The sequence below is a fragment of the Aulostomus chinensis genome, chromosome 13 (genome assembly GCF_037954235.1).
Source record: "Aulostomus chinensis isolate RoL2024-O1b breed Wild chromosome 13, RoL_Achi_v1.0, whole genome shotgun sequence".
Taxonomy (NCBI): Eukaryota; Metazoa; Chordata; class Actinopteri; order Syngnathiformes; family Aulostomidae; genus Aulostomus; species Aulostomus chinensis.
This window is the reverse complement of record NC_141332.1, coordinates 23,604,576-23,628,429: the sequence shown is the minus strand read 5'-3', so window position 1 is coordinate 23,628,429 and position 23,854 is coordinate 23,604,576. Positions and strand designations below refer to the sequence as shown.

Here is a 23,854-nt window from a genome sequence, read left to right as displayed (position 1 = left end):
TCAGTTGAATACACACCGCAGACGTCTGAGATTCATATTTGCTGTACACGCCCTTCAATCATGCTTGAAAGAAAGTTTACAATTTATCAAACGTGTATGTAAAACAAAACAAAAAAAAGATTGGTTGAGGATTCAAGCAAAGTAAGTTCATTTTTACAAATTCAAAAACAAACCAAAAAGTATTTTACGTAACTAAAATGGAGCGGGAGAGAGACAACAACACAGACTGACGCAACAAAAAATAGAGTGGAAATGCAAAGTGCAAATGCAATAAAGACATCATTCTTATAATGATTTTGACGTATGTTGCCGTGCACTTTATATGCTGAAGGGGTTCAGATGCACCTTCTTTGTTCTCCTACCATCACCACATGTGCGTGCGTGTGTGTGTATGATGCAGTGCAGTGTGCGGGACAACAATCAACGCACACCGGCTCAAGGCTGAATGCCAACAAACAGCATTACATTTGTAAATATATGCTAATGCTACTCACTGTTTACTACTGCGACACTGCCAAACAACTCTATTTACGATTGTGGGTCAAATATGAATCAGAATTGATGAACAACTGACTCTACAAGGTCATTTTCTTAACAGCAGATGAGAACCGCAGAAGCACACAAGTCTCACACTGACACCTTAGTGAGTGAGCTGCATTGAAAAATGTCCTGATTTTCCAGCTTAATCCTGTCGAAACCTCCTGCGCTTCGCTATTTAGGGCAACATCAGCAAAATACAACATTCAACGTGGAGAGACAGCCTCAAAATTCTGAGCATTCAAATGTAGACGTGCACCAGGTGATGTCATTTCCTATCAATGGGTTTTTCTTCCAGTGAGTTCCTTCAACAGGCTGTTTCCACTTTCATTTTGCCTCAACTGGAATGTTTCTCTATGCTCAAATAAAATCTACATTTGACCAACACAAAATTGTACTGAAGAAAAACTGTACCACATACAAGCAGTTTTGAGTGCTGTGGGTGAAAAGTGTTCAGAATGACACATCTGCAACCTCAGAGCATCTTCCTTTTGATTCAGCACAATGCTGCATGAGCTTCTTTAGCTTTTCCAGCAACTCAAGCTGATGCTTGCAGCCACACCATGTGAACCTTTGCGGCGAGTTTCATTATCTCCTTGAGATTAAACGAGACCATTCTCATCGCAGGTTGACAAATAATGACAGCTGTCACGGCTCCCGGCACCGATAAGGACGGGAACCTTTTCATTAGTTGCTGCAGACAATCAAACTGAACTGTAAAGCCTTTCACATCATACACTCGGAAAAACTCCAGCAACCACGCGAGGGACAAATGTGCTGCCACGATTGTCCTGACCCCAACCATAATGAATCTGTCTCGACCCCCCCTATTAAAAATATTTCAAAATGAAAAGTGAAGGTGATGTTTGAAGTATCAAGTCAGTGCAACCTCCGGGTGCGGTACTTGTGAGATGTCGCAAGAAGAAATTGAGCGTCTACTGCTGGTTTACAGTGAAGTTAGTCAAAACGTATCTTTTCTCTTATATCAACATCTGACAAAAAGTTGTGCAAAATTTTTCTGAGTGTAAAACTAAAAGTATCCACCTCACAAATGACCCGTGTACACCTGCAGCAAGAACCTCGAGCTGAGTGTTTTCCTGTAGCACGACGACCCAGAGTGAGTGAGGACGGCCAGTATGGCGCTGCCTTGCGTGCTGGTGTTACAGGGAGTGAGGGGAGAGATGAGAGTTTGGTTATCTGATGTCCTGGAGTGAGAATGTGACAGGTCAAACTGTTAGTATCAATAGCAGTGACATGAATGCCTATGTGGTCTTTATTCAATTTTCACTTTTGTGACTCACAAGCATGGTGACGGCAAACCGATTCGATCTAATCCGAGAGCCCTACACTGTGAAACATGGTCTCCTTTAATGTGACAGCTTGCAGAACAGATTGGAATTTTGCAATCATTCCTTTGAAACAGAGCTGCTGTGGGTGCAAGAGAATCTAATTTACTGCACCCAATATGTTTGCCTGAAGAGCAGCGCCAAGCCACATCATTCAAAGCTGTGCAGTTAAGTACAAATAAGAGGTAAATATGCAACTTCTCAGAACTTGAGAGGAAGCTAAGAACTTGTAGTTCTGCAGATGCATCAGTAAATCACAATCCACAGGTCTGGAATTGTTAAAAAAACACAACAGGACTGCTTTGAATGAGAGACTGACTCATGTGCTGCACTTCTCCTGCTGCCCCCCATTCAAGGTGTTGAACTCACAAGTACAGCCGTCCCACCAGTGACCTCTGGGGGTCAAACACTGCATGAGGGAAAATGAATAGACCAGAAGAATGTGTCAGATGAATTGAAGATTTTTAAACACATAATGCTTCAAAATCTCAGTTTGACCTTCTGTCACCCCCCCCCCCCCTTTTCATGCAAAGTCATATCTAGCGTTCTGACCCCCACAGGAACCAACTGTCGTCTCAGCTGAAGAAGAAGCATCGGTCTTTTCAATGACGAGGTTTTCCCACAATATGACTGTTCTGTGCTCATACTTTCATAATGCCTTGATGTATTTGCAGCCAATTTGGGTCAAAATGCAGCAGGATTCTTTTTGGAAGGCAGGTAATTTAGGTCAACAGAACAGAAACTGAAATTCTTGGTTATGCTATTACAACAAATTGTAAATACAAGACGGTGAGAGAGTTACAAGCCTGCAAGAGTCGAGGCTTTGAATGGATGGAGAGAATCTGGAGGTGTGGCTACAGCTGGGTTGGCTGGCCTGGTCCAGGCCACTTATCTTTTCATTTGACCCCAAATCCAAGCTGCCGCCCCCTGTTGGCGGCTACACATTCAGGGGAGCATGAAAATCGGTGGGTTTGAATGCGATAGACTGGTCTAGCCCAAAATTCCAGGGCTGTTTTTTGTCTAAGATTTTACTCTTACGTGTTTGTTTCGCATCAGAATTAGTAAGTGGTGATTCTTTGTAGCTGTGATTAGCCACCATTAGCGATAAGCTTATTGTTTACTACATCTGCTTTGCTAATCCACCCCCCCCCCCCCATCTCAGCAGCAGAAAAACCTTGTTAGAATTAAAGTCGCAGAGCAAAAAAGGCCATAAAATCGTTGACTGGACGTCAGTTCAATTCAAGACCAAACTCAAAACCACAAACACGGACAGACAACCAGCAGTACTGCAGCCCTTGAGTTGAGTTGCTTGAGCGTCACGCTGTCACTTCAGCTGAGAAGATCAGTCCTTCCTGCCGAGTGACCTGCTGTGCTTTTGAAGAACCTTGCAGGAGCTGCGGTGCGATGAGAGTAGCCGCCAGGGGCCAGCAGGAGAAGACTCATCACGGCGGAAAATGTGGTCAGTCGGTAAACCCCTGATTTTCCAATCATGATGAATATTACACTGAAAGGCTGATTAGTGCTCTCGGTAAAAATCATAGCTAAGTTTAATATCTCTACCTTTTGTCATTTTTTTTTCCAATGACAAAATTGATTCCATTACTTCCCATACTGGAGTTGAAGAAATGATGTTCAGCTGCACTTAAGTGGCCTCATTTGAAGTGTGTACTCTGTTAAGAATCTCTGCAGGAGCCCAGCAGGCAACTGGGTTCCAGTCTTATCTGAGAAATGAGGCAAACCATGAGAAGGGAGGAGAAATTCATTTTAATGAACCTCAGGGTAGAGTAGCTATCTCCACTGAGACACCATCAGTAGCAGATTTAGCAACAGCTTGACGCTCCAGAGTGACTCAAAATGAACGATTCCTCATAAATGACCTCAACCTTTTGTGTGATTCAGGGGGCACAGATTCGGCTGTTTTTAAAATTAAAAAAAAAAAACAGACGTTTTGGTGACAAGTGTCAACAGCCTCGTTCATGAAGTCATCTTACAATCTGCGGGACGTTTTCAAACATTAAATTTCGTCTGATAACCAGAAAGCAAAGCCTCTAGCAACTCGTTGCTCCTGACTTGAAAGTCTTTGCCAGCCTGAGTGATTGACAGTTACAAGAGTAACAGAGGAGGAGATGTCAGGAGGAGGGTTGAACAAATAGCCATGGGGGTTTGCTTCCTGTTGGTAAGAACAAGTTGGGAAAAAAAAAAATCCCAGTGTGCAAGATGGATTTGCCCCTTCGTCGAGGTGCATAAACATGTGCAGTACAGATGTACAGAAAAGGATCAACTGTTTGAAAGCAGCCAAGTGGAAAAACTGGACCTTTAAATTCGTCTTTTCACTGCTCCTGGTTTCAGCAATGCATGTCGGCCACATCGAGGCTCCATCATGCAACACTCTTCACATGACAGCACCCTTTATTTTGAGCCGTTTACCACCACGGAGGTGTGCTGCTTAGTCAGGTGTGCCTCCTCTGAACGTGATACGACACAGTTGTGAAGTTGTCAATTTAAATTTTGACAGAGCAGCAAACATCAGTTTTAATTTCATGCATTGGCTTTCTGGGAGCCGGGGGGGGTTCAGATTCAGAGGCACTTATCAAGTCATTTGTGTACTCCTCACATGATGACCATGTTTCCTTCAATTTTTCCAATTGATAAGGGATTTGAAGTCCCGTTTCCCCACTTAAATTCAAGTGAGTTAAAATGCAGTGTATCATGCACTGATACATTACTCAGCACAGAAGTGGAGTGCTTCTTGGAACTCCTTGGTACTCAAAACAAATGCTGTCCTCCCCTAAGAAGCTCTGCCATGCATCACCAAGGAAACTACACTACTGATGTTGGCTCCCGGACTAAGAGAGAGATGTGGAATGCAGACTAAAACTTGCCTCAGGTGCTTCAATAAAAAGGAAACCATTTGTATAAGTGTAAGTATAGCAATTCTTTTTGTAGAGAAAAAGAACGTGACAAGAACAAACATGGCAGGGTTCCAGCTGTGTTTTCGTTTCCCGTTTACAGTCAGGGCTGTGTGTGTGCGTTCTATCTTGTTTTTGCACACACAAAGCTCGTTTAAGTAAAACACAAAAACTACATTTGGGTAAAAATGGCCTAAGGAAGCCTGTAACTTGCCTATAATGTCAGTCTCTCGTCACTATGAACCATAAATGCCAAAAAGATAATTCCATAAAAAAAGATGGTCTGGGCCATATTGTGGTAATAATAATAATAATAATAATAATAATAATAATAATAATAATAAGTATAAAAAAAGAGATCTCCTTCAGAGAGCTGCCTTGGGAACATCATCTGTGCGTGTGGGTGGAAATCAGTTCACTTTTAAACCAGCTTTGCACTCCGGCAGGTGACAATACAGAAAACGGCATAAGGCTGCCGTCAGCGTGTCAAGAGGCGCCTAACAACCCTGGACACGGAGCACGAAGCCGTTTCTCAAATCTTCATGTTGTATTCCTATTTTATCCAGCACACACGTGGAACATAAAAGACAAGGACAGTCTCAGCAGGATTAGTGAAAAATATTCACCGCAACCTACAAAGTGTGACATTTTTCCACCGCTTCAAAAAAAAAAAAAAAAAAAGAAAGAAAGCTTGAAGGTGATAACTGTGGACAAACAATTCAAACATTTAATCATTCTTGCAAAAATACAAATGTCAACTGCTGACACAAACATCCACCATGTCCGTATATTATAAAAAGAAATGTGCAGTATCTTTTAGTATCACAGTCTCGCTAAAACAAGTGTTAGCTTGAGAGTTGTGTCAGCAGCAACTAAACAAAGAACTAATGACAATGTTTTAAGCACCAAATACAGATTTAACAAATCCAGAGTCCAACAGTCACTTCCTCTTAATTACATTAGAGCTTTGAGATGGCCGTCAACAAGGAGCCGGTCAGCACAACAAAGGAGGCCAATAAGAAGATTAAGCAATTGACTAACCCCTAAGGAATAAACAGAACCGGTGTTTACATCAGCAGCACTTAACTGTTAGTGGAAAATGTGCTCTTTAGTGCAATTTACTTCACCACACATCCACATTTCAAACTCTTCCGTGTGGATCTTTCTTTGAAAACAGCAACAATCAGTGGTGCGTTCCTTACCTTAACCTCTTTGAACACCAAGGATCCCCACATTGCTGCAACCAGGCCGTATCCCTTCAAATGAAACAAGCGCAGCATTTACTTTGAATCCATGTCATCACTTCAGAATGTAAGTTATTCTAAAATGGCGTTAAGTTACACACACATTGACAAGCCTTCAGTGAGCAATTCTGACGCGTGTGTCTTTTGCCTAATCGATGCAATCACTGGCCAAGTTTCCATAACTCTGAATCCTTGTGTATATTTTCTTAGTGCTGGACAAGAATAACTAAAACCCAAACATCCAAAGCCCCGTTAAGAGACCTCATTGCATTCTACCTTGAGGATGAAATCTTATGACTTTGTTGGCTTCCTGTCACCTGATGTTTCATGGCCAAATCAGCTAAACGGACACCTGCTTTTACTCGCGGCGCAGGTGAGAATCAAGTCACGTTTCAGCAGCCGAGAGTGAAAACGGTGGCACAGCGTCCGTAAGCACAAGTGTTTCAGGGTGATCTGGACTAGTTGCGACTGAATTACTGCTACTGGCAGGCTGAGACTGTTTTATATCTGAAACAATTGCAAATCCCCACAGAGCCTTTAGCGAATGAAATGACCTCCACTGTCAGCAGCAGGTTTCTCTGGACTGGGAACTGAATCGCTTTTCATGAAAAGTTGTGCAGAACTCGCTCCAGCTCCAGCATGTCCCGGTTGCTTAAGAACTAACCTTTCATCTCAGTGATGTACCAATCAGAAATTCTTGTCTGTTTCAGCCGAGGACCCCGTGAACTCATTCAACTGCCGGGGCAGCGATGCACAAGACTTTTATTACAAACCGAATAAACTTAAGCGCTACATTTTTAATGCTAAATGTCAAAGACATTTTTCCATTTCATTTAAAAAAAAAAAAAACGGTCTTTTTGACAAGTTGGATGATCAACTCTGAAGCAGGACCAGCACCGTGCTGAGAACTCCTTTTCTGTGTCACAGAGGAAACTGCAGGGGATTGAACCAGCTGCTCTTAAAAAAAAAAAAAGGAAAAAAAAAAAAAGGATCCCTCACAAATATCGAATGGAAATTAAGGTTGAATAGACCTTTTTTTTTAACATGATTTAGCATTTAACTCATATTAGGACTGATGATTTCCATCCATTTCTTGATTGTCATGCATTTCCAGTGCCCACAGGGACACACACACACACACACACACACCTTTTTGAGAAAAGCCAGCTCAGCTTGCCATAGTTAATTACACAAACAATTACTTTTAATATTCTTTTGGATAAGATGAAGCTAAATATTCCCTGAGGCATCTCTCTCTTCTCTCATTTACAGCCTCTACTCAGAGCCAGCCTTCTGTTACACACTGACAACGCTTCCTCTGTGGGGGTCCTTTCATGTCAGACACATGCATGGGAATAATTAGACCATGTCAGTGGCAAAACAAAATAATGCTGTCTGTGTAAATAATGTAGATTCAAAAACATGAGAAAATTCAGGATTGGAAGATTCATCCTTTGCAAGATATTGATTTCCACAATCACAGACTGAGCTGTCAGGACACGATGAACTCACTGCTGTGACAATAGGAAAGGTAATGACAGCACTCAGGTAGTTGTTAGCCAGGAACCAGCAGTAAGTAGCCAACGTCCACATCGACCCGGACAACAGACCTGGAGACATAACGAGACCAGAGTGTCTGTGCTGGAGTCAAAACATGCAGATGAAGACAAGCATGCAAGCAGAGTGTGCAACACAGGAGTAACGTCAAGTAGGAAACAAGGCTTGTTCAACAAGACCGCGATATAAACGAAAGAGGCTTTGTCCCGGAGACTCAAGGTAACCATCGTCACTCCACTGGAGCTGTGACATTTCTACAGAGTGAGAAACTGAAGGACTGACATAACGAACGGCATGAAAACACTGGTGATGTGAAGAGCGGCAGCACAGATGGCGCTCAACCGCAGGCTGAGCGGTCATTTTTTTTCTGTCTTGATGAAACCACTGACGGCATTCGTGATTTAAGTGTTACACCCCCCCCCCCCCCCCCCCTCACCAGTGCTCCATCAAAGGCAGCAAAACCCAAGCACCTTGTTCTCTTTGTGCGGTACTCAGATGGTTTAATGATACTTTTCCTTTTTTTTTTTAAATTTCTAGCTGCCATCAGAATTTTAACTCAAATCCCGCTGTTGACATTTCGCGCTCCAAGCAACTGCCGAACAATGGTGTCAGTGATTTCCAGCAAAGATGTTGTAAGAAATTACAATCAGTGGATAAGTGGCTCAAGTTCAAAAGTGGCTCCTTTCAATGAAGCGAAATATCTCATCTCTGACAGAAGAAAAAAAGGCTGCTGGCTGTAAACACAGACTGAAACCACACCCGCACTGACAGACGCAACATCCACAGTGCAGCCAATCCTCCTGAGCTGATGTTTGGGTTACAGCATGACATAGGAAGCTGCTTTATTTCCTCCACAACAGCCTGTTGCAGTCAAAGCTATTAATAATTCTGGTTGCCCCTCCAGTGTATGAAAACTATGTGGGCCATAGAAATAAAACCAGCTGATGGAAAACTGCTGGCTGGGACTCCAGTTTTGACTGAAAGGTGACTTGGGGCAGCAGCTCATGATCTGGGCGTGAATGGCAGAGGGAGGCGACTGAGGAGAATATGAAGAGGTTTTTCTCAGCCATGGGGTCAATCTAGACTGGAATAATGAGCAGTTTTTTTTGTACAGCTGCTCATAATGGTTTCAGGCTTCAAAGGGAAAATATCGAACATCTGAGGAAAAAGCAGTTCTAGATGATTGCGTTTGATTAGTCCTCCAAATCCCAATAAGTCATTTCTACTCAGAAATGCATGAAGTGAATTGGAAGTGAGGGACTAAATCTGAAAGCAAACTAAGGCTAGCTATGACATCATGGAGTACATACATGCAGACAATTCCGACATTCAAGACTGGCTGTGGTGGCATTTTTGGAGGCCCTACCTGGGAGGATGGCGCGGGAGTAGATCCTGGGCCTGTTGTTCATCGCAGCACAGTAGATGGCAAAGTACACGGTGCTGGCAACAAAAATGCCAGAGCACTGTGCATAAACATAGTCCAGGTCTGAGCAGAGATGGAAACAAGAGTAGACATTTGCTTTTGTTCTTGTAAGGTTAGGATGTCAACACAACGAAACAGGAGTAATTACTTTGTTTGCAAGCAGACACAGACCAATGAAGTAGAAATCATGATAGATTGTGTCGAAAAACCAGTGTCAGATACGAGTTTTCACGACATGTTAACGAGGTGGCAGCTCACGGAAAAGCCTCGAAAATTAAGGAAAATACATTCAACATATTTTAAATCTATAGATTTCCATTTGTATTATATCCAAAAATCATTTGTCTACCACATCTGAGGTATGTATTTTTGATTGAAATATCTGAGTAGGGAGATACATATTTCAAATGCATACCTGGACATTTTTAAAATATTTTAGCTCATTTAGTACAGTTTTAACATATCAGCTGAAATAAACAATAAATTATGTTGCAAATGTTCATGACCTAATACCGATGGAGCATTTTAATCGTTTCCATCTTTTCATCTATTCGGACGTAACGGTATCCTGGTGGTCCTGTGAGGCGAAGGCCATCACCAAGCGCTCAAGACGTACCGTAGACGCTGGCGCCATGGAACACACTGTCATGGCATGATGAATGGCTCTTAATGTAGAGGATGGGAGTAAAGGAGGACCCGTACAGCAGGCCTGACACAACAGCAAGCAAGCAGCCTCTGAAAACACCAGAGGGCTGAGAAACTGCATGATGGATGCACTCCATTTACTCACCGTTCAAATAGGAATTAATCTGCCTTCACAAGCACTGCACGGCCGGGGACATGGATTCAAAATCAAATGATGAGTATTCATGGAGATGTAAATACACTCGAGTGTTTGAGAGCTAATTACTAAATGCATCAATGCAGACAAACTGTGCATCACCTTTACGATGATGACACTACTGAATACAATCGTATAAAATCAGTATTCTTTCATTTTAAATTCAGAGCGTTCCTGCGCCTCTTCCTGCTCATTACATTTTGGTGAATGCAAGTCGTATTGGAAGAGCCAGATCATTTAAATGATTTTGAATCATGAATAAAACAATTTCACCTCAGAGAGACAAACTGGTAGCCAGCTCAGTTTTTTTTTTTTTAAGACAGGCCTCCGACATCTAGTCTCCGTTTATCCTTGAGAAACATGTCTACTGATAGCTAATCAAAAGATTGTACAAGCCTGTCCAATTAGCTTGGCTCCAAGCATGCGCAGTATTTGTGCGCAGCCTGCAGACTCAGAATGAGTAGAGCTCACATGAAGCGCCTGGTCTTTGGTCCGATGACGTCAATCCAGAACTCTGAGGAACTTGGTCCGTAGCTGCCTGAACTTGCTCTCTGCACAAAGGGAACGATAAGAAGCGACGTCTCTCATCACAAAACACCTAAGTCACATCTCAGCGTGTTCACACCGACTGCTGGGTCTCATCCTATCTAAATAAGACAGTTCCATGAAGGCGTGTGCATGCATTGCTTGGAGAATATTCCATTTTCTGCACGTGACAGTTTACAGAGCCGAGTCCGACAAGTCGGTGACAAACTGCAACAACGTGAAGCGATTGGTAACAGTCCACGTCTTCATGTGACTGCTGCTCACTCCATGACCTTACATATCAGAATGTTCCAGTCCACATGAACCTGGTCATAGAATATCAAGTAGCAAGTATGGATTTTCCTTCAGAAAATAAAGTTAAATTACTGGGTTGAGGAAAATAAACAACATCTGTTCAATGTACCCACCCTGTCAATGAGTAATGGAATTGATTCCTGATTGGGATGCAGCTCCACGTCCGTTTTCACAAAGAAAAAGATCAGCCCACTGGAACACACGAGAAGTTGTCTAAAAGTTTAAGAAGTAGTAGTTTGAAAATAGCCCAACAAACAGCTGCTATGACCAACGACGACAACCCTGAACAAAAACACAAAACAGCAATTTTCTTTTTTGGAGTTGTATCTGGGAGCTTTAGTATGAATGCTCAAAGATATCATGTCTCTCCATTTTCATGCACAAATTAATGCAGATCACTTCTGACAATATTCTTTTTCTTTCTTGGGGCAGAATGTCAAGGTGCCGATTGAAATTCACGACAGGTTTTCCTTCTGATGGGAGTCAAATGCCCCCCCCCCACACACACAGTAGATTCTTCTCTTGCCGAGATGCAAGAGACCTCAAAATGTTCAGTTTACCTCAGCAGACACAATCCAGCGCCACAATAATTTAATATCGGCCTTGAAACATCCTGAGCAGCAATCCCAAACCAGCCAAACCTGCGACAAAGATTCGTTCAGAGATGAGTGAACTTCTCCACTCAGGCAGACTGAGGAGTGTATCTTCACTCACCTTGAGCTGGCCCAGCCCATCAACAAACTAGAGGATCCCCAAATTAAAATTCCAAGGCCCAGACCGATTGCTTTTACAATCGGAACGACTGCTACACTCCCTGCAGATGAAATAGAAGGAGGAAGTTCAGCCGCGTCCTCCAGTTTATATACCGGAGTGAGGAAAATCTTGTTCAACAGCCAGATTATCACTGATTAAATGCTGTTTATCCAACTCAAGATGGAATATTGAAGTTTCCTTAATGAATAATTGTTTTTCAGTCCTCAAATTAACTGAAACTGTAATATCTCTCGTGACCAGGCAAGAGGTGGAGCAATGCCTCCATCTTATACCATGCCTACTGTGTAGAAACAATTGCTTTTTTTCCAACATCCAGCATGGCAGGACATGTGTTACTTATTAAAGAGTGTCCACACAAGGAAACCAGATTGCAGCCAGACTACAATCTTCTAAACTGAGTTTACCTGTGGCCCAGATTACACCTCCAAGCATCGCGAAAGGGTAGAACTTTGGTGACTGAAGCATCAGGTCTCCAACCATCGACACCACCCAGATGGCTGCACAGTTTACCCACTGGAAAAACATCCCTGCCCACAGAAAACACGCAAGCAGAATCTCAGATGAGCTGCAAACACATGCCGCATGTTGATATGAACCTCAGGCTTTATTTTAAACCCGTTTCCTGTTCTGGTGCTGCTCCGGCGTTTAAGCCTCACTCTCTGCCATATGATCCCGATGCAAAGCGCGACTACGTCTGCTGAGGAGGGGGAACGTAAAACTCAATTTAAGTGGTTTTCTTTCAACCCAAAAAGTGTATTTTCCCTTTCAAGAACAGACAAATAGGTGTGTTTCTCCCTCCTGGATTACATCTTTGTGACTCCAGAATGCAGAAAGAGCCAGCTACGTATATTAAGCTTGAGAGCAACTGATTTGAGCCAACAAACTGGAACACCTCCAGCTCAGCGCGACCGTGGACGAGCGCGGCTGCACCGGTGAAGTTGGCTCAGAGTTTGATCTGCAGTCGTCAGTGGCTGGCTCTTTCTGCACTCTGGAGTCACACAGTAAGTCAGGAGGGTCAAACATGCTCGTGAGCGCAACACCTACTTGTTAGTACTTTAGGGGATAGCTAGCCTCCTGCCAGCTACCGGCATCACCTGAGACATTGTGCAACTTTGATTTAGTCCTGTGCACAGTAAAGACAGTCCCCCTTTTCCAGTGAAGCACGTGACATTTAGCAGATATACGCAACAGCCTACAACGCCTTTTAAAAGGGAACAATATTGAAATCTTTCATTGGAATTGTGTGGAAAAATGAAATCAGGCAAACAAAATCATCATCAATTATGATTGTAGCTTATTAACAACTGCAAACGGACTGTGCTGCTTACCGTCTCCCGTTTCTATTCTTTTGATGGGAACAAAGTTGCTTCCATACAACAGCACAGCCACCACGTTTGCGGCAATTCCATAAGTGAAATGAGTCATATTGGTGGAATTAAAGTTGAAATGAAATGCTTCCAGTTCGGGGGCTGAAACACTTCCCTCATCTTGGCACCCTGCAAAAATCAAATGACAACAGTTTGCAGACAGTGTAGCTGAGAACCAGGCCTCCCACTCAGGAGCTTCAAATGAGAATGGCGGATTGTTTAGTACCTCCTTGGTATTCAGAGCTCTGGCAGCTCACCATCAATAACGTGGTAAATAAAATAAAGGGTAGCAATTTTGCTTGACGCATGTTAAAAGCAAACATTTGTTTCTTTCATGTGGGAATTGAGCGCCGTTAAAATCCGCCGGAGGTCGAGTGAGTCTGCGGGTGCGTCAGCCAGGTGCCGCTATTTAGCTCATTAACAGTATGACGCAGTCAAATAATGCGGAAGTAACAGTGAATCTGAGAATTATTAACCAATTTGGCGCAGTTTTGTAATTTCACTCTCGTTTTTTGTTGTTGCTGGGAAAATATTCCAAGTTTTGGATTCATGTAACATGAACACAACATCCTCTTTAAATAGCCTCAATATGCTGTTCATTATGTAACAGACAGAGTTCATATGATAATTAAAAAAAAAAAAAACCTGTAAAAATCACGGGATGTGAAATAAATAATTTTCCAGAGCTGCATTTAAAATGAATTCATAACAAAATGTCAGATTAGCTTTACAATGAATGAATATTAGCATATGTGTGGTTTAGTCCGAGTGGACTGCGCTGACTTCTATTCATTTCAGTTAAATACGTACAGGGGTAAAAATAATTTCATGGACTACTCAAGGGAAAGTAAGCGTACAAACTTGTACAAACCATCAACAGAAGCCCCAACAGAAAAAGTCTATATTTAAACTGCTTGATCTTCAGCCTCAGGAAATCCTGTACAATGCAGCCGCTTCTCCTTCCTTCCTTCCCAACAGCATATTTTCTCCTGCTGTTCAAGTGTCCTCCATTGTCCTCATTTCACCCGAATTTCAAACTTTGTTCAGCCAATTTACACCACCAGATGTCGCCTAAAACACAGGAATTGTTCTCCAGCTCAGAACGTGAATCACATTCACCTCCAACCACTTTGTTACAAATTCCTCCAATTAAATTCTCATAACATCTTGTTTTTATGATATGCATGCGATTTATTTGTACAAGAATGGGATATCCAGTGCTTAATTGTAGATTTATCACTTTTTTTATTCAGTTTCTTTGGGTTTTCTGACTGAGGTAAAACAGAACATGTTTCTATATTCTCTGAGTCTCAGTTCATATAATTTGTCCTATTTTGCTCCATGCTGCCTTGGGCTATGAAGTGAAAGGAAAATACAACAGTGACTCATCTGTGGTAATTATCCATTTGGTTTATTGGATAAAAAAAAATGTGTGATGTGGGGACTGGGGTGGTGGTGGTGGTGGGTTGGAGCTGCCTCGTGTTTGTTTGGAGGGTGGTTTCCCAGCCCATCCATCCACTGCGCAGTTGTCTCTGTGCACTACATGGCCACTTAAAGACTTTTCTAAACTTGGGCTGCTGTGCCGGTTTGAGTTTGGCTCCTTCAACCATGATAGCGCCATAACTTCTAATGGGGAAGTCTCGCTTTCTCTGGCTTTGCTTCCCTTTTTTAAGACTCGCCAGCAGCTTCAGGAGGTGTCCTCTCTCAAAAAGGACCTTATTAATTTCCAGCGTATGTGTTTTCTATTTATGTTTTGTAGTTTCACAAGTTGAATTCTCCAAGCAGCAGCAGCACCGGGGCAGAAGGACCGGTAAAGACAAGGACCGACACACACTCGAGTTGTATAATTTGGGGATTAGCGACCTGTCAGACTCTGCTGTGGATTTGCAGACTCACGCCGGCATTGTGGTGCCCACAAGGTCCAACGTGGTGTACATAACTCTCAAGTCTAAGAGGCTCAAGCCTGTTAACATTCGAGCAACTATCAGACCCAAACTGAGGAGGAAAGCAAGAAGAAACACATCCGGTAACTCCGTTTTTACGCAGAGCAAACTTCGGGACCAGATTAAGCGCAACGAGACTTCCAGGAGAGAAACCAAGGATATTGATTATAAATCTATTCATAAATCACACTCAGACCCAGAGTATCTCGTTAGCTCTATTAGAATATACAGCCAGAAGGCGCCGCCATGGTTGAGCGCACAGGATGTCGAAGTGATGCGCTTTCTTGCGGACGCCAAAGTTTTGCGCCTCAGAGAAGTTTCACGCGGAGACTCGCCGTCACTGCTGATAATGGAGGCTGAGACGAACCTTCCACAGAACACCAAACACAGCCAGGTGTGCGGGGGACGGTGTGGAGTGGTTCACAGCCCCGTGGACACCAGCGAGGTGTTCGCCTTCCATCTGGACCGGGTGCTCGGGCTTAATAGGACGTTACCGGCCGTCAGCAGGCGGTTCACCTTCTTACACGGTAGGTCCACCGATCCTGAGCTGAAAAAAAGCCTGATGACATCGCATTAACTACCCTGTAACTCCACGCTCTCCTTGTTAGTGTGACAGCCTGGCTGAGGCGAGGCGCTTCAGATGTACGTTTAATATGTGCGCTTATTCCCATGGCAACAAGTACACGACCTCCGGTTCGTGAGGCAGAGGCAGCAGACTGAGGGAACCCTCTTCTCCTGCTCCTGTTCTGAAGGGCCCCGGGGATGTCATGACTCCATTACCCTCTCATTCTCCCATGACGGGAATGTGTTGAATTCTGTCGAGTTGAGAATTGCAATGATGAACTGACAGACAGCGCATCCACAGGGACTTCTCAGGAGGCCTGGAGGGGCCATGAAGACAGAGGCAGAGAGAGACAGAGAGAATTTCCAGTTGGAGACCTTTTCTTGAATAAACACTAACTTTACCAGGACCCAAAGTCCTTATGGGGACCAAAAACTGGTCTTAATGGGGCACAACATAATTTATGAGTTCCTGGTCAGTGTTTGAGTTAAGGTCTGAATTGAGGTTGGGTTAAAATTAAGGTTATGCCTTGTGTGTGTCTGTCTATGTGTGTCTGTCAGTGTCTGTGTCTGTCTGTCCGTCTATTTGTGTCTGTCTGTCAGTCTGTGTCTGTCTGTCTCTGTCTGGCTTAATTTGGTAGTGGAATCCACCCGAGGTACACGGAGGAAAACTTCGGCAAGATCTTGCAAAACTACTTTAAATTTTTCGCAGATTTCTTAGTCACGTAGAAGGGAATAGACTCACTCTTGTACTCTGCAAGAACTGACAGAACTCGAGCTGGCACAGGAGGTGAGAGCCAGCCGCACGCCACTTTCCTGTGTTTGTCACGTCGTTTGTCCTTTATTTTTTTCTTCGTGAGCAAAGACAAACAAGGGAAATTTTGATTCCTCTCCATGCCACTTTTTACCTCAGATTGCACCGCGTGTGTCTCGGAGATGGATTTGTAAATGGTTTGATGAAACAGTTAAATGAAATCTGTATAAAAACCCATGAGAACCAGCGTGGATTTGAGCTGTGGGACCACTTGTTGCTCTGCTTGTTATTGCTTCCTTTTCCTCTTACGTGGGCGGCACTGTCGAACCTTTTGTGTATGGTTTGAAAATGATAATTACGCTGTAATACCAGCTCCTACATTACTAAAGACATTAGTAGCTGCTCATGCAATTCTTTTTTTGTTTTGTTTTTATAAAAGTGTCACCAGAGCACTGCTGCATTATAGAGTGTGTTTTGCCTTCTGGGCTCACTGCTGCCTCACTTCTTTGTGAAAGAGCCAGCCATGTATATTTAGCTTAATGCTAATGTTGACCAACAGCTAACAACAACAAATCTCTTCAAACAAAAGCTGATTTACAGACTCCTAAACTCATCATCCGGCACAATTCATGAATCTTTCTCTCGCCGTATGCTTCAGCTCCAGCTAATAACAAGTTTCGGATGCTCTCGCTCACGGTAGCACAGAATCAGAGGTGCTGCTTAAACTTTATTTTCAGCAATTCTCAAAAATGATCAAACAAGGCAACTGGACTCCCCTCTTGTAGGTGAAGACGTTTCGCCTCTCATCTAAGAAGCTTCTTCACTTCTTTATTTTCAGCACAAATCAAAGTTTGTGTGGATTACTGGGCATCCAGCTGGATGAAGGAGACAGGGACTTTACTGGATGATGAGTTTTTGGACAGGTTTGCTGTCAGTCACCATTAGCTTCGAGCTAAACATGTGTTTCTGGTTCTTTCTGCATTCTGGAGTTATAAAGAAAGGGAGGGGAAAAACCCCTCTATGAGCTCGAAACACCAGTTCATGGATATTTGAAAGGCAAAATGTGCTTTCTGCGTGAAGTACCAAAGTAAGGTGCCTTCACTTGCAGTGCCGTGCAGCCATGCCATGCACCCAACTGAATTGTTCCTGGATGAAAACACAGTGATTCAACAGTTGCTGAAACCTGATCGTGTAATCCTTCATCCTAGATGGTCAGCCCAGTCCCGTGGTGGCATGGGAAGCATCTCTTTACCCAGGTGACCCTACAGCAGGCCGGTCCACTGTCAGGTTAACGTGGGGGGAGTACCAGCGCTCCCTAAAACTGAGATGCTGGCAAAAAAACATCGTCCCGAAGCCGGAGTCCGGCTGCTCCACGATTCATCACTACGAGTGGAGCAAACTAGCGCTATTTGATTTCTTGTTACAGGTAAGTGGAAGAATCTCGGAACACAGAGGTCTTGCTGTGATCATGACAGATGAATGTGACCCTCTGTCCTTCAGTTTGGGATGCTAAACACTCCCAAGCCTTCCCCTGAATTCCGGAAACATTTCATAGAGAGGCTTTTGTAAAAAGCCCTTTGTCTGAGATTAGCAATATTTTCCAACAGCTGGTAGGACTCAAATAGGTCAAATGTTCTCAGTGTCCATTTGCTGAATAGATGTTTAATTTCCTGTGTGTGTGTGTCGCCTGAATCTCCAGATCTGATTTTGGCTCTGAGGACACATCTCATCCAAATGGTCCATGAAGGAGCAAAGTTGTAAAGTGACTCAATGTACATAATCCCGAACTGAAGTTTGATCTCTTATCTGCTTTATTGGGAGTTTTCAAGTTATGAGTCTCCTTACAACAGAATGAACTTTATAATGTGCAATTAACAAGAACAAATCCCACTAGGAAGTCATCATGAGACAAGGTTCCATGTTATATTAGATGAATTCTGTCTTGCCCTGAATTTGACCCTCATGCTTCATTTGCACATACAAAGGTTTGGAATCTGTAAGTGTGTGTAACACACTGGAAGTCCACTCGTTTCCTTTGGAAAACATAATGATCTCTGATGTGTTTGCAAAGCTCTTCCCCTTGTGTATTTTTTGATCCAGTATTTGCCTTCAATTCGTTGAAAAACTTTTGCTTGCGGACGTTGGACAAGCTGTGAACACTGCGCTAGCATTAACGAGCTAACAGGCTATAAATGAGCTAAATATGAGGCGGTTGCTATCTCTCACGGCTATCTGTGGAGCGCTAAGAGGGGCTACTCCACACGTCAGGTGTAGGAATCCCACAAAAGGGGATTTTTGCAAGCCAGCGTTTGATAATTCACAGCCCACCTGGAAATGTGAATTAGTCTCCATTTACACATACTGTAGTACAACTTTATCAACTACAGCTTCAGAGTTGATACGGCTCCGTGTCAGTCAAAACTGAAAATGTATAAGCTTTTTTTTACTGGGTTTTCTTACATTGCACTGATGAAGTGAAGTATCCTGGAAGTATTTTGTCTGATTATACTTCATATGCTGGTGGATGTTGACACACACCAGTCGCTCTGTCCTCTGGCTTCTCATCTTAAACCTCTTAATGATGAGTTAGATCCTGTTTTCTTTGCCAGACCAACTTAATTACTTCAGCTTGAAATAAAAATAGCAATGCAGTCATGGAATTTAGAGGAAGTTAGTCAAAAGAAGTGTCCTCCATAAACTTCACTCCCCTCTGTGATAATACTGTATTACCAATACACCAAGTATTCTCTCATGCAGATTCACAGCCGTCTGGATCAGAGTTGTTGTGGGTTCCGGCCCCGGCAGGAGGATGTGTGTGTTGAACAGGGCAACCATGCTGAATGTGGGAACCCGGACCACATACAACTGGCCAACATCATCCACAGGGGTCATGACCCCAGGCACCTGGTCTTTACCGTCAACAGGGGGTACTTTGACCGCAATGAGGACAACTTGGACTTTCGGCTCCTGGAGGGAATCAAGGAGTAAGTTGAGATGGAAGTTGTGGTAAAAATGTATGTTTGAATGACTTGGGACACATGGATGATTTATAATTGCTCCTGACTGAATACGGATAACATTTTAATCTGTTTTTATTGTGGTGCATTAAGCAAATCATGTAATGCATAGATAAACTAATTAGCATGACCAGTTAATGTTTATAATCTCTTAAAGCCAAATACTAAAGGAAAAAAATCAAAGGATCCACAAGGTCCTTACGACTGACGCCATGAATGTCTGGGCACCCGTCAGCAGACACGGAGCAATTTCTCTGGGTATTAAAATGTTAAATATTGAATGTTGTCACAGGATTTATTCTCCTCTGGAAGGAAGAAATATCTGTCAGATATTTCTCAATAATTGTAGTTGAGTAGTTGTCAACTTACATCAATACCAGAGCCGCCCAACGTTGAGCCCGGGGGCCACAACCAGCCCACCATCAGGTGTCAGGTACAGTTATGCAACCTTGACCATCGAGTTTGAGTTTTTAGCTGAGCAGGAGAAAAAGTCTGGGCATCTTTGGGATCGATACCAACATCAGCAGAGCTATGCTGGGTTTAAGTGTATCTACTAGTGCTAGAGATGAGGTGAGGAGGTCAGACGTCTGATGGGAGCTCATAGGAGAACCCCTGCTCCTTCATGTCCAGAGGAGTCAGCTGAGGCGGGTAGGGCTTCTAATTAGAATGCCTCCTGGGCGCCTTCTGTTGGAAGTATTCCAGGCACGTCCAGCTGCGAAGAGGCCTTTTGGTTGACCGACGCCGAACACTCTGGAAGGATTATATATCTCATCTGCCGTGGGAGCCCCTTCAGGATTCCCCTGGACCAGCTTGAGAGAGGAACGGCTGGGTTACCTTCCTCAGTCTGCTGCCGCCGTGACCGAATCTCAGATGAGTCATAGGAAACGGATGGATGGAGGGACAATAAAGTCTCCTTCACCAAAAAAATCCAATTTTTTTCAAATGAGCAAAGTATCACTTTTTATTTTGTTTATTTTAACTGACTAAATTAAGCAAAGATCAGTTTCAAGCCATAAATATGAAACTCAGCAGTTGAGTTTGTACCTCAACCATGTGTTCATGCATCTGTGTGGATTTTTAACCTCAAATACGCACCGTGGAGACGCCGATCCACCTGTTGATCAGCGAATCACTGAGGAGGGGAGACGGAGGAGTAACTCCAAACATGAGTCCCACGGTCCATCCTGCAGCTTCTATATGAAGGACACAAGACATTTAAATTAGCTGTGATCCACAAAAGCTCCAGATGCCTTAAGTTACAGAATAAAACATTTCAGTTCAAACTGGGGAACAAACTGAGCTGCTCAACAGATAAATCAGCAGCCACGTAAGAGTCGATATTTCAAGTCCACCTGATCCTGTCCTGCCTGCTTGTGATAGGATATATTAGTTATATGGATATTTCTCTCAGAATTCCTCTGCAGGCAATGAAAATCCTCTCAGAACTCAGCGAGGAAGAAAAACAGCGAGCGAGAGCAGTAAATTGCACTTTGGCTGCAATTTTGTTCAGCCGCCTTCCGGTTGTCCATCACAGTTTGGTTGCTCAGCCCATTTGTTTTTGTTGGAAACACATTGTGGGATTATTTGATTAAAAGTCACAATTGTTTTATTTCTTGACCGCGTAACTACGGACGTGAACAAGAGCTCATTGCCATCTAATGTTTTCACATACTCGACCTCAGGCAGGCCAAGCCCAGCGTGGAATCCTCAGCGGAAGTGTGTTTTTCTCTCTGCCTTGAGTGCTTCCTGTTGAGGTTGTTCTTGACTCATCACTTGGCCTCCTGTGTTGTTTTCACCACAGCTGTTATTGTTCCCAGACTTTCTACCTCCTCTATTGGATTAATATAAAATCACAGATTAGTGATTTGAGTTTAATTTGGGAAAGGCTGACTTTGCCAATGTGTCCTCCTCTCCAGGCTACCGGAGCAGGCGGTGTCGGTGCTGAGGAGCAGGAAGTTGAGGGAGAAGCTGCTCCAGTCTCTGTTTTTGGACCAGATGTACTGGGAGAGCCAGGGTGGCCGGCAGGGCATCGACAAGCTGATTGATGTTATTGAGAGACGTGCAAAGGTCCTTCTCACTTATATCAATGCTCACGGGATTAAAGTCATCACAATGCATGCATGAAGGAGGCTCCCACCAGTCAAAGCAAGTCAATTGGTGTTGTGATGTCATTTCTGGTATTTTTAAACCTTTTTTTCCCAACTTTTTTGTGCCTAAATGATGAATGCAACACTTTTTATCGAACACTGAGTGTGAATGCTTCAACTGGCAACTGCAAAATGGGCAGAAATGGGGTACTTGGCCCTCTGGAAAGCAAAGTGTGTTTGTTTGGGCTGGCAGGTTGCTATTGTGTCTGAGAACAGATGGAACATTTCCTTTTGGTACATGTTATCTGAAAGCGGCTGAAGTCTCACCGAAGGTTGGTTGTTTTTGGAGGAGAACAGTGTGAGAGAGGGCTGTCTGGCAGACTACAGAATCTAAAATATAGATCTGCTTCTTCTAAATGCTGCATTTATGTTTTTTCCAAATCGTGGCACCACGATGATACTTCCACAAACTACCTAATGCTAGTTCTGCTACATATGGAAGAAGTGCTCCTTCTCCCTGCACCTTGCGCACCAACGTATTGGCGGCGATTACTTTGGTGGGAAAGAAAGAAATCCTACACCACAGGACTTTTAAATGAAGGAAAAGAAGAAGGAATTATCATTCCGTCAGCCAGCCGAGTCGTCAGATTTGATTTACTTTGACGCGGATTTTGATATCTTGGCAGTTGTGCATTTCACTCAAAATTTGACTGATAACGCAGTTTTTTTCATTACATCGGCCATTTTAATCCAAGGAGACGGGACGATAGAGCACAGGGGTATTTATTTGTAGGCAAAATATTTTTAGATGAGTTTATAATCACTGGAGCATGAAAACAGCAAGTTCATGTGATGCTGCACAAAAGCAGATCACGTTACACGAATAATCACTCGTCATTTGCACTCAGGATACTTCAATTAACATTTTTTAAAATCTTTTTACTTAAGGAAACTAACAAGGTGATTAGACACTAGTCTTTATTCCTGTCCTGCTCTGAGGCAGCACTTTCACCATCACATGAAGAACATGCAGCAGTTATTACATCTCCTTCTGTGAGTGGGATTTGCATGATGTATGAATGCAATAAAAGGAAAATGGTATATTCTGTAAGAGTCACCTGGGCAGTGACAGCCCGTCAGAAACAGGAAAGAAATATCAGATCCTAGTTAATCCGCACTCTCGCTTTCAGTAGGACTGCTAAAGAACTTACCTTTGCTGTAACAGTTTCCCCTTTTATTTATTTTTGTACCGATTTGTAATTTTTAAAAGTGAACAAGAATTAAAACAATTCATCCTCTCTCAGGTGTTTGATGTTGTCCATCATTTTCAAGCGAACTTGGCAGCGTTTTCTGTCATCGATGTGTATTTGGACACGGAGTGACAGTTGAACTCTGATTTTCAACACCATCTTTTTTCCTCTGGACTATTTAAAAGAGTTTTGTTTTTTGTTTTTTACAACCTACGTCAAAGTGCATCAGAGAAGATATTTATTTCTCATCATGTCTGCAGCCGAGGCATGGTCAGAAATAGTCTGTGACTCTGCAATCTGACCCAGAGTGTTGCGTCCGCATTTGGTGCTGTCATAAACAGCGCACTTTGGAATTGGAGAGCCGGACTCAAGAGGGCTTTGAGAGTTATTTTCTTGCGTCCGTGACGGGGATTCACTTGGCTGTTGATTTAACCCCTCTGCACCCGCATTAGTGTGTCAGTGGGGTCCAAGCCCCCGTGTGTTTGCGTTAGAAAAACTCCCCTAGTTCCCTTTGTGCTCTGCAGTGGAATTAACTCTCGTGTGTTGGCATATTTTCAGATGAAAACAATCATACTGAGAAAAGTGAACTTTTGACCAAGACGCAGGAAACATAAATACAAGCTGTCAAGCAAAGAGAACGCTCATCCCCGCCTGTAGACCAAGTCAGGGAAAGTAGACCACTGCAAAAGAGAGAAACAAGCGTCTAAAGTTAGCCATGACATGACACTGACAGAGATTTTACATTAAGGTATTTAAAAGATTTTAAATTAAAACATGCGTTTCTTTTCCCCCCTCAATTCTGCAGTCATATTATCTGGCATTTTGCAGTCCCATGAAGAAGAAACTAAATGAAACAAGTTGCGTCTTATATAGCTAATGTATGAATTTTCCTTTCATTGATTTGTAAAATTGAGCTGTAAAAAGATTCATTTTTCATTCCAATATTATTAGAAAACATTGGAGGAAGTATCATATATTAAAAATGTCTCGTATTTGTTCAGTCTAATAATTAAATCTGATGTATATTTGAAGTCTCTAGACTACATAACATGCATAAAATTTACATAGAACGTATGAGAGGCAAAGTTACACTGAAAGAGGTTTTTCGCATTCGTGCGGTTGAGTTACAGTATGGAATGTTGATTTCTAGTCAGTAGTCACATTATATGGAAGATTCTGGAAAAGAAACAGCAACAATAATTATTTTGGCATATAAGCATTCATTAAAGACAGTAAAATGTATGAAGAGTTGTGTCTTATTTGTCCCACACACATTTTGTGTTTCTTCTTAAGATTTTGCTTATTTTCCCGTTAGGATGACAATTAAAAAAAAAAAAAGAGTGAAGACCATTGGGGCATTCGGGGCGGCTCATCTTAGCCGTGTGCTGCTGGCTGTTGACTCCA

General features: G+C 42.9%; 2 protein-coding genes across 3 annotated transcripts; one reads left to right on the top strand and one right to left on the bottom strand.

Annotated features, from left to right (window-relative positions):
* Positions 1 to 5,497: 5,497 nt before the first annotated feature.
* Positions 5,498 to 13,232, bottom strand: tmem144b (transmembrane protein 144b). 2 transcript variants are annotated; one of them, XM_086222718.1, is made up of 12 exons: positions 13,065 to 13,232; positions 12,800 to 12,967; positions 11,876 to 11,998; positions 11,412 to 11,511; positions 11,258 to 11,338; positions 10,811 to 10,910; positions 10,329 to 10,408; positions 9,633 to 9,751; positions 8,960 to 9,079; positions 7,549 to 7,646; positions 5,995 to 6,048; positions 5,498 to 5,835 (listed from the first exon to the last, which is right to left on the bottom strand). In XM_086222718.1, exons 1-12 carry the CDS (start codon positions 13,159 to 13,161, stop codon positions 5,752 to 5,754), a joined length of 1,224 nt encoding a protein of 407 aa, XP_086078844.1. In that variant the 5' UTR covers positions 13,162 to 13,232; the 3' UTR covers positions 5,498 to 5,751. The 2 variants fall into 2 exon arrangements, with proteins under 2 accessions (XP_086078844.1, XP_086078845.1); XM_086222719.1 differs by having other exon boundaries at positions 10,811 to 10,889.
* Positions 13,233 to 14,372: 1,140 nt separating this feature from the next.
* On the top strand, positions 14,373 to 23,582 carry gask1b (golgi associated kinase 1B). The gene is made up of 4 exons (XM_086222195.1): positions 14,373 to 15,308; positions 17,305 to 17,522; positions 18,854 to 19,080; positions 21,030 to 23,582. The coding sequence occupies exons 1-4, from the start codon at positions 14,468 to 14,470 to the stop codon at positions 21,235 to 21,237; spliced, it is 1,494 nt and encodes a 497-aa protein (XP_086078321.1). The 5' UTR covers positions 14,373 to 14,467; the 3' UTR covers positions 21,238 to 23,582.
* The last annotated feature ends 272 nt before the right edge of the window (positions 23,583 to 23,854 follow it).